General features: G+C 36.2%; 1 protein-coding gene across 1 annotated transcript in view; it reads right to left on the bottom strand.

The window, feature by feature from the left end:
• The window catches only part of MYO5B (myosin VB), a 518,558-nt gene that overhangs the window by 125,831 nt on the left and 379,220 nt on the right, over nucleotides 1-13,507 (bottom strand). Inside the window, exon 17 of the mRNA XM_051969631.1 lies at nucleotides 10,672-10,758. Coding sequence (XP_051825591.1) covers nucleotides 10,672-10,758 — 87 coding nt within the window. The remainder of the gene's footprint in view (nucleotides 1-10,671; nucleotides 10,759-13,507) is intronic.

Below are 13,507 nucleotides of genomic sequence, written 5' to 3'. Positions count from 1 at the left end.
ACATTTCAATTATGTTTTTAATGTCTGGAAAACCATGCAGTTGTGACAGCCAACTATGCTAGCCAAGTGGCACTTGGCTGATCAGCCTTGGTGAGTAGAGAGCTGAGCCAAATGTCAAAGAATCCTAGAAGCAGTAGTGGCCATTGCTCCTAACAACAATGAAGGGAAGGCACAGACCTACAAGGAGATGGAGTTCACCAGATAATATAACTTAACAGGAAAACAGCACCAAAGTCAAGAACTTTGAAGGCTTGCCAAAGAGATAAACACAGGTGCTTCTCACAGAGAATTTAGTTGCACTCCAGGGCCAATCTTCTTTTGACTCCATTTTCCTCCTTCATCAAGTTTGAATTTGCCTTCTGCACAGTAAAAGCATCTGAATACCAGAGAAATTCCCAGGGGATAAATGTTTGTAGTTGCCATTGGGTTATTTTAAAAGTTGAGTCATTCTACCCCTGACTTTTGTCTAGACTTTTTCATTTATAAAAGCAGGAGGCTGGGCACTCTAGCAGAAAATAGGTAAAGATCAACATCTTACTACATATACTAAGACAAGCTCCAAATAGGCACATGATTTAGGCATAAAGGGAGACATCATAAGCAAACTAGAGGCAAGAAATTAGATATCAGTTCTATGAAAAGCTGAAGAGTTCATGATTTTAAAAAAGTGATAGAAAGGTTCATAAGAGGTAAAATGGTCATTTTGATTACATAAATTTATAAAATTTTTGCACAAACAAAAACAATTCATCTAAAATGAGAACATAATTGGAATATCTTTGTAGCAAGGTCCTCTGATAAGATTTAATTTTTATGATAAATAAGGAATTGATTCAAATTTATAAGAATAAAAACCCTTGCAGGATTCTAGGAAGATGGTTGAGTAGGTTGGTAAATTTCAAGCTCTTCCAATTTCCTCTACAAATAAAACAAATTTGTGCCTCTGGGCAAACAAAAACTAGTGAAAACTCAAGAAGACTTGGGATAGAACCTCCATCCTCCAGAAAAGACCTGAGAAGATCTGACCTGAGACATCAGGCTGGAGATTAGCCTGTCTGAAGTGCAAATATCTCTGAATTAGCTCTACAGAAACACTAAGAGGGGATCCTTTGGGCTAGCTGGGTGTGACTGGAATCTCAGCAGGACCAGGAGACTTTCCTCTTAGACGGTGTGTAGAGTAAGAGTTTGAGTCTGGGAAGATGGAGTGAAATTTAGCTGATTGGGAGGCCCAGTTGTGCTGCTGACAGAGGCCCTGGGCGAGAAGGAACTAGCACCAACAGTGGGGCAGGAACATTGCTGGCTGCAGGCACTTGCAGGAGGATTGAGTTTTTGGTTTGTGGTTCCTAGTCATAAGGGAGAGCTGAAGAGAAACTTGAGGCACCATTCTCCTATCCCAAGATTTAAGGTGCTTACACTAATACTTCATTATTTTTTAAAAAGTGAACCAGCAAAGAAGAAAGAACTCCACCACTGAAACATATTATGGAAATAGGGAAGACCAGGGTTCATCTTCAGAGGAAGACACTTTAGTAAAAATAAAACAAAACAAAACAAACAACCAAAAAAACCTTCTACTCCAAAAAATAACATTAAATGGTTCCCTGTCCAGAGAGAATTTATAAAAGAACTCAAAAAAGAATTTAGAAACCAAATGAGAGACATTGAGGAAAAATCAAGAAGAAAAATAAAAACCATCCAAGAAAAACAAAAAGATTATGAAAAAAAGTTAACCAACTAGAAAAGGAAGTACAGAGTCTCAAAGATGAAAATAATTCTTTGAAAATTAGAATTGGGCAAGGGGAAGCCAGTAAAGCTATGAGAGACCAAGAAATAACAAAACATATTATAAAGAATGAGAAAATAGAAAAGAATGTGAAACTTCTTATAAGAAAAATGACAGATTTGGAAAACAGATCAAGAAGAGAAAATATAAGAATAATTGAATTACCAGAAAGTTGTGATCATAAAGAGAACCTTGACACAATAATGCAGAAAATAATCCAAGAAAATTGTTCTCAAGAATTAGAATATGAGGGGAAAGTAGAAATAGGAAAAAAAAACCCCACTGATCACTACCTCAAAGAGATCCTTTGTAGAAAACATACAGGAATATTATTGCAAAGTTTTGAAAACCCCAGATCAAAGAAAAAATTCTGCAAGAAACAAGAAAAAAACAATTCAAATATGCTGGAACTACAATTAGAAATGCACAAAAGTTATCAGCAGCTACAATAAAAGACTGTAGGTCTTGGAATCATATCTACCAACAATCAAAAGAACTAGGCCTATGGCCAATATATCATATCCAGCAAAATTATTTGTAATTTTGAATGTGAAAAAATTGACTGATATTTAGTGCAATTCCAATCTATGTATTAATTCCCACTGTATCACCCACAACTGTGTCTATTTGAAGACCTATGATGATGAGAAACTCATTAACTCCAAAGGAAGCTCGTTTAAAAAAAAAAAAAAAAGAAAAACCAAAAAACATAGTGTTAGATAGTTTTTCCTTATATTAAATAGAAATTCACATATCTGAAATTTCCTTTCATCACTTCTTGTTTTGTCCACCACAGCCAAACAAAGCAAGAGTAATTCTTCTTTCCCAAGACAACTTTTCAGATGTTTGAGCAAAGATATTGTGAATTTCTTCAGTCTTCCTATCTGTAGGCAGGCCAAATAGGCAAATTTTGATGGATGGCCTTTATTCTACAGAGGGGATAATGGATACCAGAGTGATTAGATTGTCCTCCACACATTGCAGATATTTAATAGATGTTGGCTAAAATGTATTGATGAAATATTCGAGTCAATTAACAGGGAGAATCTCCTGAAACATCTAAAAATCCTTTAGAGGAAGAATAGTTAAGATTCAATTGAAAAAGAAGCAAAAAAAAAAAACAAAAAAAAAAAACCCCATAAAACTAGGGCAAGTAATTCTATTCATGATTTACATATTCAGAAAGCATTGTCTGAAGCCAAGAAAATGGATATGATGGCTAAACTCCTGGTCCTATGATCCTGTGCTGTTTAGTCAATCTCTATTTAGGAAAGCCCTGTTAACAAATTATTGGGACAAAAGGAAGGAGAAAAAGAAAGAAAAATGAAGAATTACTGATATTTTTCATATAAACCTTGTACATTCTTAATGGGTGTGTGTGTGTGTGTGTGTGTGTGCATGTGTGTGTGTGTGTGTGTGTGTGTGTGTGTGTGCATGTGTGTGTTTTGTTTTGGTAATTGTGGTATTGTATATTTTTATTTCCTATTCCCCAGACAAACCCACAACCACAGCTATGAGTCCTTCCAGAGAGAACCAAATGATTTTACAGTCAAGAGACATCTTCAAAGTGGGAGGCAGAAAACTGGTTGATGGATACACTATCCTCTGTTCCAGGACAGTGAATTTATCATTATACTTTATGTACATTATAATGAACATATTTTTTAACTACTGAGGAGCATTTCAAATTGAATGACACATTTTCATTTTAAATCTTAGTTTCACTGAAGGCAGTATATCATGAAGAGCAGAAAGGAAGGAGATTAAAAACCAAACAGGTGTAGTGGAGATTGGAATGGGGGAGGAGTTACCAGGTGTCCAGCTTTTGACTGGAATTCTGCTATTACTTTCTCTAGCTCATCATGGGCATAGATTATATGCAAATTTCAATGTTGGACTAAGAGCTCTGTTGTAAAAAGAGGCAATGAATGGCTGCCCTAGAACCCTTTCTTTGCTCAGGTTCCCCAGCCAAGAAACACTACCATCTGCTCTGGCAACATGACATGATCAGTAGACACTCACAGAAAGGTCAGAGACTGAAAGAATATTAGCACCAGAAAGGAATTTAAATTCTTCTCTTTTAATTCCTTCAGTTTTACAAGTGAGGAAACTAAGGCTAGGAAGAAGTGATTAGCCCAAAATCAAACAATTAGCAGATCTAGGTCTCTTGACTTCTAGTGCAATGATTCTTTACATTAGAACACAATGTCACAGACTCATACCACTAGACTACAACTTATTTCCTTCCTAGCCACTGCTTCCATTTCTTTTTGCATAGTACTAATAAAAATCTCAACCTCTTAGTACCTTAGGAGAAGTGATGCAGGAGGATGGGAAACAGTTATGATTCCCAAAAGAAAAAAAATTCACACAATTTCTTAACTACCTCTTCTCAAAAGTCTTCATAATTCATAAAAGCTTTTCAGCTGATCTGGTGAAATTAAAATGATATTTGGGGGGCAGAGGTGATGGTGGTAGTGGGGTGGTGAGCAGGATTCAGTGTAGATTTATTCCCTAAATCAGGGTACAGTAATAGAGTGGGACCAGTGGAACCATCACTTTTGTACTCAGCTGCCTAGCAACTCTAAATCTTTTTTTCTTGTTAGAAGTCATATCAATCTACCAATTAGCATTTAGTAGTCAATTACTATGTGCCAAGCACAATGTTAGGCACTTGGGAAATAAACACAAAAACAAGAGTTTCTGATTTCAAGGATCCTCTATTCTCTTTGTGAAGAAAACAATATTTTCACATGTAAATTGTCTATCTCTATTTAAGGAAGAAAGTGACATACTGCTACATACATACATACATATGTATACAGAGAAAATATATTATATATTACAAAATTGTAACCATGGAGTTCCACACTGGCAAGGAGAAAATATTTTTTTTTAAAAAACTTTCTTAAGCACAAAGAAACATTACCACCTTAATTTCTACTTTCTTCCCAAACCTCATTCTATTCATCCAACATTAAGCATCTATGGGTTACATGTCATCATGTTAGGTGGTAGATAAGTATCAAATTTAGATAAGAAAAGGGAAGGGGAAAGGACAGATTGCTTCAAACAAAGGCTCTGGGAGTGACTGCCACTCCTGTTTGTTTATTAGCTAGTGGATTCATCACCACTCTAACAGAGTCTCACAGAAAGGGATGGGGCAAAAAGAGAAGAGAGAATGTAGGAGGCAGTAATTTGAGTCCATTAGGAAGAGACTGGATCAAACTCAGTAATAAAAAATATTTTCCACAAATGTGAAAATGTTTAAACCTTTTCTCTAGCTTTTTTTCTCTCTCTCACTACTCTTCCTAACACAACATGTGGCTACAAAAGATAACAAGTAGAGATACAAACACAATCATCTTTTAAGAGAAGATGAGAGAAACAGAATGGTGGGGAAAGCTATTCATCAGATTCCCCACTTGGGACTGGTGAGTTTCTAGGCAACTCAGCTTTGCCAGAAGCAGAGATGAGCCAGTTAGAATGAATAGTTAGGAGGTAAGGTGGGGGATGCTATTTCCCATATGGGTTCAAAAATTTAATAGGAACACGTTTTCTGGACTGCCAAAGAAAAGGCTTCCTGGATGAGGTGAAATGAACACCTGGCTTCTCTGAAAACTCAAGTAGTTTCCATCTGTGTAGATGGAGCCAAGTGGCACTTGAGAAAGGAGCAACAAGGAAGGCAAATTGGCAGGGAATACCTCCTTCCCACTCAGGGAAGGACAAATAAGGACATTCAATATTTTTGGCATTCTGTGACATCCCTTGTTCTGTTCCACTTGTCTGAGATGCTCCCTTCCTCCTTTTGTTCAATGAAAGTCCTACCCACCCACAGATGTTACTTTTCCCCAAGGGCTTTCCCCATGTAATTCAAAACACAATACTCTCTCCTTTTATGGAAAAAATGAACTTGATTATTTTCTGATTATTATATTTCTAAATTGTATATCTCCAGGATGATTGTAAGCTCTTAGAATACAGGAGTCATGTTTTCCACATCCATTATAGTCCCTGTACTGCTAAATCCAGAGCTTAACATACTTTAAAATATACTCTGCATTATCAATATTTTCTTCATCACTGAATTGACTCTAGACTATCAACCAAATAATGTCACCTTCTAATTTGTGTAGCATTTGCTGATTTCCAAAATATAAATGTTGACTGAAAATTTAACCATCAGCTCTTGAAAGCCTTGGAAACATATATTAAAATCAGTCTTAAATTTTCAGAAGTCATTATTACATTTAAGATATTATGTGCTACTTTTATTTGTAATAATACTCAATTCTAGCAAAGCTTATTTGTTGCACGCTCACAGATACTTTGAAGTTTATTTTTAGCATAACAGAGATATGTCCCCTGTTAGTTTAAGAAGAAGAATAAGCTGTTACTGTTTCATTCTGACTTTTTGATTCTGTCTTTCTAGGAGTCAGGAAGTGCTAACTAATTGCAGCTAACAGTGATACTGTATTCAATATCTACTTCAAGCCTCTATCCATCAATGGTAGGGGGTCTTTAAAGAATGAATTATCATTATTGTAGGGCTAGAGATAAGGAATAGATCTGGGATTCCAATAATATAGAGATCTCTTAGAAGAGGAAATTCTTTCAATCAATTCAGATCTGCATGTTCTCTACAACTTAATAGTCTTAGAGACTTGCCTGGAATACCTAGAGGTCAGTTTAAGAAATAGGACTTTAAGCTAGTTCTTTAACTACTAAGCCTTTCATTATTATTATATGTATTATTATTATTATTATTATGAATGAAATAAATAGAAAGAAGCTCCATTATGAACATAACATGTTAGAAATATAAGAGCATCAGAGGCTCCAAAGGTGATTTTCTCCCAGTTCTCCAAAGTTGGCTTTCTTGAGAATCAGGTGATTCCAGCAAAGGGAAGAGAGCTCTTTATAGCCCTATATGGGCTGGCAACAAAACCAGAGGGGAGCAGATGGCAGTGTATTAAGCAACCTGGCTCTCTGGCTCCACAGCTGGAACCATTAAAATCTCACCTTTAGGTTCAACTATCTGCTATTTTCTGGAACCAATCTGGTTTCTTGGCAAAAGAGAGTTAAAAACACCATGGAGCTACAGCTTGGAAGGACCCGCATCATTCCTGTGGTTGGTTCCAGTCTGCTCTTGAACTTGGGTTTAGTATTTGTGTTCTAGTAATTTGCTTTTCAGCTCCCTTTCATATGTTGTCTTCTCCCCATTGAAAGAAAGCTCCTTAAGGACAGTGTCTATTTTTTTCTTTTAACTTGTAACTTCAGCATTTTTAAGCATTGTATTCTTAAATACAATGTTTGTTGACGTGTTTTGTGTTCCCAGATTCCTGCCTTTCACACTGTAATCCCTGGCAATGGAGCCCGTGTCTCATTTTCTATCCTTCTACCATTCTCAGGTCATTCCTTCATATCCCAAATAATTTGCCTTGATTAATCTCTAAATTCCAGACTACATTCGTTCTATCTTTCTAAATTTTGGTCTGTTTCCTTGACTTTTTGCTCTGTCTACCTACCAGAACCATCAATCCAAGACCCTTGCTATATTTCCTATTTCTCCAAACTTCCTGGGATTGCTTGATGCTGAGATTTGCCCTAGGTATCTTTTCTGCTCTCCACAAACCTATGAAATCACTAGATGGAAAAATTCTTTAGCTGGACCATTTTGCCACCCACTGAATCCGAGTTCCAATATGAATATTCCTGGATTACAGAAGGCAGCTAGGATTATCTGTGACTTATTGGAATTGTGTGATCTTTCAATACTTGATTTAGGAACAATACCAGTTTGATGCGCAATCACAATCTTCAAGAGCAATGTGTGACATCTTTTAAATTTCTTATTGTGGCCTTTAAAGTGAATTGATTTTTTATGAATTTTATAATCCTCCTTGGGGGGATTAAATACACCCTCAGATATTTCATAACTGGTCTTATGAATTCCTGGAATAGATTTAATCTAATCTGATCACTGCAGCTGCAGGCACTTCTTGGCCTGCAGACCAGTGGCCTACATACACTAACATGTATGTCCTTAATTAGATTTTAAGGTGTTGAGAGTGAAGAAAGCTTTCAGTTCTTTCATTTCCCTTTCTATTGTTATTCTAGCAAGGAGGAAACAGTCTAAAAGGGCTAATTTTTACCTCCTATCATTCCATATTCTGGACATGAGAGATATCCTGAATGAATCTATCTTCAAATTGGCCATAAAGCATAGCACTCCTTTGGACAGGATGCTCTCATGTCCCCAGCAACCTCATCATCAGGAAACTCATCTCCTATGAGATTGCATCAGTCTTTGAACTTACATGTCATCAGTATTCTCAGTACCCTTTGCCTTCTTCAATTGAACTGAGAGTCAGGAAACTCAGTTCTATACTCAGTTCAGACAGTGTGACTCAGACAAGTCACTTCCCCTGTGGCTCTCAGTCTCTTCATCTGTAAGATGATGGGTTAGATGAGCTCCCAAAGTGGAGCTTTTCCACGTAAAAATTTTATACTACTTGTCAGATCTAAGCTCTGATATGCGGTCTTAGCTCACAGATATAGTCGGTGATAAAGGGAATCATAATCGTCATTGCGGCAAACTTAACAGTGAAGAAAATTATTGAACTTTTAGCCTTCCTCCCCTTGGCTTTCCTGAATTAAATAGTTGATACCAGATGCTGTAGGGGATGAGGCACACATCAGTTCCAAGTCTTCTAGTCAAGTTGGAAAGGAAAACAGAGCCAGCTCATTAGGCACAGGGTCATTAGCTGTTTTTGTTGATGCTCCAGGGTCAGCAATGAAATCAAGTAGACCCTAGGGTGTTCCAAGTCTTTTTCTATAGGGAGAGTGAGGTGAGGGATGTACAGTGGTTAAGAGAGGGAAAAGAGATATATTTTCTCATTCTCACTAGCATATCACCCTGAAGAGTGTCATTTCAGGTTTTGAATCATGGCTTGGGAAAGCATTTTATTCATATGCCTTTTTTTTTCCAGGCCAAACCTAAATTCTTGTTTCCATCACTATGTTCCTTCTCAGACTCAACATTTGGAGACTTTCTTATGATTAAGATATTTGTGGCTAATTAGCTATGGCCTGTGAAGTGATTCTATACATAGCAAGGGGCAGACAATGCCTGATGGAAAGGTTGGGAGGACAAGAGAAAGCTCTATGCTGCATATTCTCCTAAAGCAGAATCTCAACTCTTGACGTGGTAGTGGAACACTAGAGTAACAACATCAATAATCAGAAGCAGGGGTACTCTGTTTAAGAGGATTCAGACTTTTCTAAAAACCAAGAAATTATTTTTCATGAATAGCATGATTAATCAGACTGAAGTGAAATCACTTTGGGGCACCAGGGAAATCATTGTCATTGCCCCTTCAGCAAAAAAACAAAACAAAACAAAACCTCATTCTCTAAAAACACTGATATCTTTAATTCCCATCAATCATTCATTCAAAAATATCAAATATTCAGAGAATCATACTTTTGGCTAAGATTTCTATTTTTGATAAAGTGCAATTAAATTACAAGAAGAATTGATATTAGGAAAAGACATGACAGACTCTAATGGTATCACTGACTGGTAAAGATGAACATGTTACCTCTTTGAGGGACATTTATTGTTTCACTCCTTTCAATCAGTGATTCCTTAGAGTGTGAGTGAGTGTCAGTTCCTTTCCTAAGGACAAGTTTTCTTTAAGGACTAAAGACGGGATTGAAGATAAAAAGATAAAAATGGAAGGCTTTACATGAAACCACTAGAATGAAACTGCCATGCCTATTGCCTCCTAATGGCAGAATACCCCAATTACAGGGGGAAGGAAAGTACTTAGAGAAAATATGGATTTTAGTACTACAAGTAAAAACCTGAAGTTTTCAACAGACAGCTAAAAGCATATTGTCCTTCAATGTGCAACTACTACTGAGATGAAAATATAGTTGTTGATATCCCCATCTCTGTTTTTGTGACCTTCATTATAGACAAAGCCCAGAGCTACTTCATCACATCCTAGAGACATTAGGGATATGCACACACACCCAAAGGATTATGGCTCTAAAGGAGATATTCTATGATATGGTAGTGTCCCAGAGTCTTTGAGCTGCATAATATTGGGAAGTTCAATCCCCACCCTGCAACCCTCCTTCTCTAGGTGAAAGATATCCAATTTCTTAAAATGATCGCCATACAGCAGGGACACAAGACCCTTGACTATGCTGTGTTTCTTCCTCTAGATATTCTCCAACTTACCAATGATCTTCCTAAACTGTTGCTCCTAGAACTAGAGAAGTAATTTTTGGTTGAGAGAGAGAATTTAAAGATTTCATAGAGAAGGTGTCACTTTAGCTGGGCCTCAAATCAAAGAGATTTCAAAAGGATGACAATATGGCCAATGGCTCAAAGATGTTAGGGGATTCTTAACTTTTCTATGCCTTAAATTCCTCAGAGTTGTAAAATGGGAATGAAAATATCTCTTCTGCTGAACTGGAGAATGAATTGGAGAATTGCAAGAAAGCTAGAATGATAGAGTTCTTGATCTCTTCTACATCACAGACCTCTTTGACAGTCTGGTGAAGCTTTAGATCTCTTCTCAGAATAATATTTTAAAATATGTAAGTACATAGGATTACAAGGGAAACCAATTATAACAAAATACAAGTTGCTAAAATATGTACTTTTTTGTTTTGCATGATTGCACATATATAATCTATATCAATCGTTTGCCTTTTCAAGGAGGCAGAGAGGATGGAGAGAAGTTAACATTTTTTGTTTATATTTATTTGAGAAACTGAGAAAATTAAATGTTAAAAAAATATATATTCTTAAAAAAAAAAGAACAAAGTAACAGCCCCAAGGTTAAGAACTCTTGGATTGGTAGGCACATTACCTGGATGGATAGCCAGCTGCACTGATACGGATGGTTTCCAGTACCCCACAGGCTCTGAGTTGCTGGACTGCTCTTTTTGGATCAAAGCTGCAAAATCAAAAAGTCTTTTTTTAATCTACAAACTACTGTAACAGAAATATTTTTTAAATACTTCCCTCTCCACCACAAAGCTAATTTATTAGCTTTTTTCCTATAGGTCATACAAAAATCAGCTTATACTTGTGAGCTCAGAGCCTGAAGTTAAATAGAAACTTAAAGAAATTAGATACAAATACATGAAATGTTGTTATTTCTCTTTCATAAAATCTTTCCTGATGACCCCAGCACATACTACTCTACTAGATCTCAGAATTTCTAAAGCCCAGACTCAGTAAAACCTAGCACTCAAAATCAACATCATACAATTTAGTGCTCCATTATACATCATTAGCAAATTATAGATGTTTGAAACATTCAAGTCTTTGTCTCTTCAATTATAGAATAAAAGCTTCTTGAAGGCAAGGGCTATGTCTCCTATTTCTCTGGTATCTCCCAAAACACTAGCTCAGTCTTAGCACAATGTTTTCATTCAACTATAGCTAATGAGCCTTTACTACATATAATTCACTGTGGTGGTGGCTATGGAAGATACAAAAATGTGCTAAAGGATCTAAGGAACAGAAAGACAAATAGCTATATTGCAAGGCAGCATATAAAAAACAAGATATTGGAGGAATAAACAAAGCCCCATAGGAAATACAATAAAGGAGAGCTCTCTCAGTCAGTTGAGGTAATCAGAAGAAGTTTCATAGAATAGGTAACATTTGGGTAGGGCTGCTTAAAAAGAACTCCTTTTTCTGTAGTGCTTTTAAGATTTAAAATGTGGTTTTTCACAATAAACATTTGAGAATGATAATGAGAATGTTATTCTTTCCATTTTAAAGATTAGATTTAAAAAAAAAACTAAAACTAAAACACATTAATAAAACTAAAGGTATAAAAATGAAAAATGCATAAAATAAAATTAAAAACTACATATTTGGCAATTAGATAACTTGCTTAAATGGAGAATTGGGACTTAAACTTCAGTCTTTGGATTCCAAGATCAGGGCTCTTTCCATGGTACCTTTAAAATATTTTAATAATATGCTTTAAAAAATATTTTAATAATATGATTTAATATTATCAGAGAATATGCATAAAATATTTATTGATAAGATGACTGATCCTCTCTGCCACCAGTCTCATCAGTTCTCTGACTAGAGTATGAGAAAAAATTAGATGGACCGATGGGGCATTACATTTATAGTAATGACCAATAAGATGCAGCTGGCTTCCAACTAATCAAGTAAAACCTTTACAAACATTCATTGCATCCTCAGCACTGGGGACTGAAAGAACACAGTTGAGGTTTCATCTTAGGGCCTTGATTTGGAACCCCGAAGATTAATGTTGACTACTGCATAAACCATGGGTGGGGAGTGGGCAGACGGCTGCCTCACTTGGATTAATAGAAATAGATACTTTATAACTCCAGAGCAAAGAAAAGCCTTCCAGGCAGTTTATCCCTATGTTCATTTGTTACTTTCTCTCTGATAAGATGAGTGATTCTTTTCCTAGTAAAGCAAACCAGTTCAACCAGAAAATGGCAATGCATTTCTCACTTTTCTTTCCATGAGCATTTATAAAGCTATTACTATGTGCCTGACACTATAAGATTAGGATTCAAAAACAAAGCAAAGAATTGACTTGTCTTCAAAGAACTTAAATTCTAGAAGAAACAACAAGAACATTAAGTAAGCTTTCAAAAGATATATACAATGCAAATATAGCTTGGCAATATACCTTTCTGTATTAAATTTCCATATTTGAACTTCCCTCTACTTGCCTTCTATTTGTGAGGCCATGTAGGGACAAATTCATTCATTGATTCATTTAAATTCTTATTAAGCAATCTTATGTGCATTTGTATGTATGTATCCCCACAAGACATATATAAACTTAGTACACCACTTAGCTGCCCCAGTCATCCAACTTTTGCCTGAAAACCTTCAGTAAAAGGGAACTGCCTACTTTCAAGGCATTTTGTTCCCTGTTCAAATCTCTCTCTGCAAATTCTACTCATGACTTTGGTTTTATCACTTGGGGCCAAACAGAATAAATCAAACATCTGTTCTATGATATGGTAGCATCCCAGAGTCTTTGAGCTGCTTAACATTGGGAAGCCAATCCCCACCCTGCAACCCTCCTTCTCTAGGTGAAAGATATCCAATTTCTTAAAATGATCATCATACAGCAGGGACACAAGACCCTTGACTATGCTGTGTTTCTTCCTCTAGATATTCTTCAACTTACCAATGATTTTCCTAAACTGTTGCTTCTAGAACTAGAGAAGTAATTTTTGGTTAAGAGAGAGAGAGAAATTAAAGATTTCATAGAGAAGGTGTCACTTTAGCTGGGCCTCAAATCAAAGAGATTTCAAAAGGATGACAATATGGCCAATGGCTCAAAGATGTTAGGGGATTCTTAACTTTTCTATGCCTTAAATTCCTCAGAGTTGTAAAATGAGGATGAAAACATCTCTTCTGCTGAACTGGAGAATCAAGAGGTTCAAGTTCTAGTCCTGGCTATTTTGAGCAAATAGTTTCATCACCTTGAAGAGATCACTAAAATCTCATCTCTATTTCTTATTGAAGGGACCATTAAAGTCTTGCCTCCATTTCTTCTGGAAGCGATTGCTCAACTCACACCTTTATTTTTTCTTGAAGGGATCACTAAAATCTCAACTCTATTTCTTCTTGAAGAGATCATTAAAACCTCACCTCCATTTCTTTTTGAAGAGAGCATTAAAACCTCA

This window comes from Antechinus flavipes, chromosome 1 (assembly GCF_016432865.1).
Source record: "Antechinus flavipes isolate AdamAnt ecotype Samford, QLD, Australia chromosome 1, AdamAnt_v2, whole genome shotgun sequence".
Classification (NCBI taxonomy): domain Eukaryota; kingdom Metazoa; phylum Chordata; class Mammalia; order Dasyuromorphia; family Dasyuridae; genus Antechinus; species Antechinus flavipes.
The sequence above is the reverse complement of the archived record's forward strand: the minus strand, read 5'-3'. Positions and strand labels throughout refer to the sequence as shown.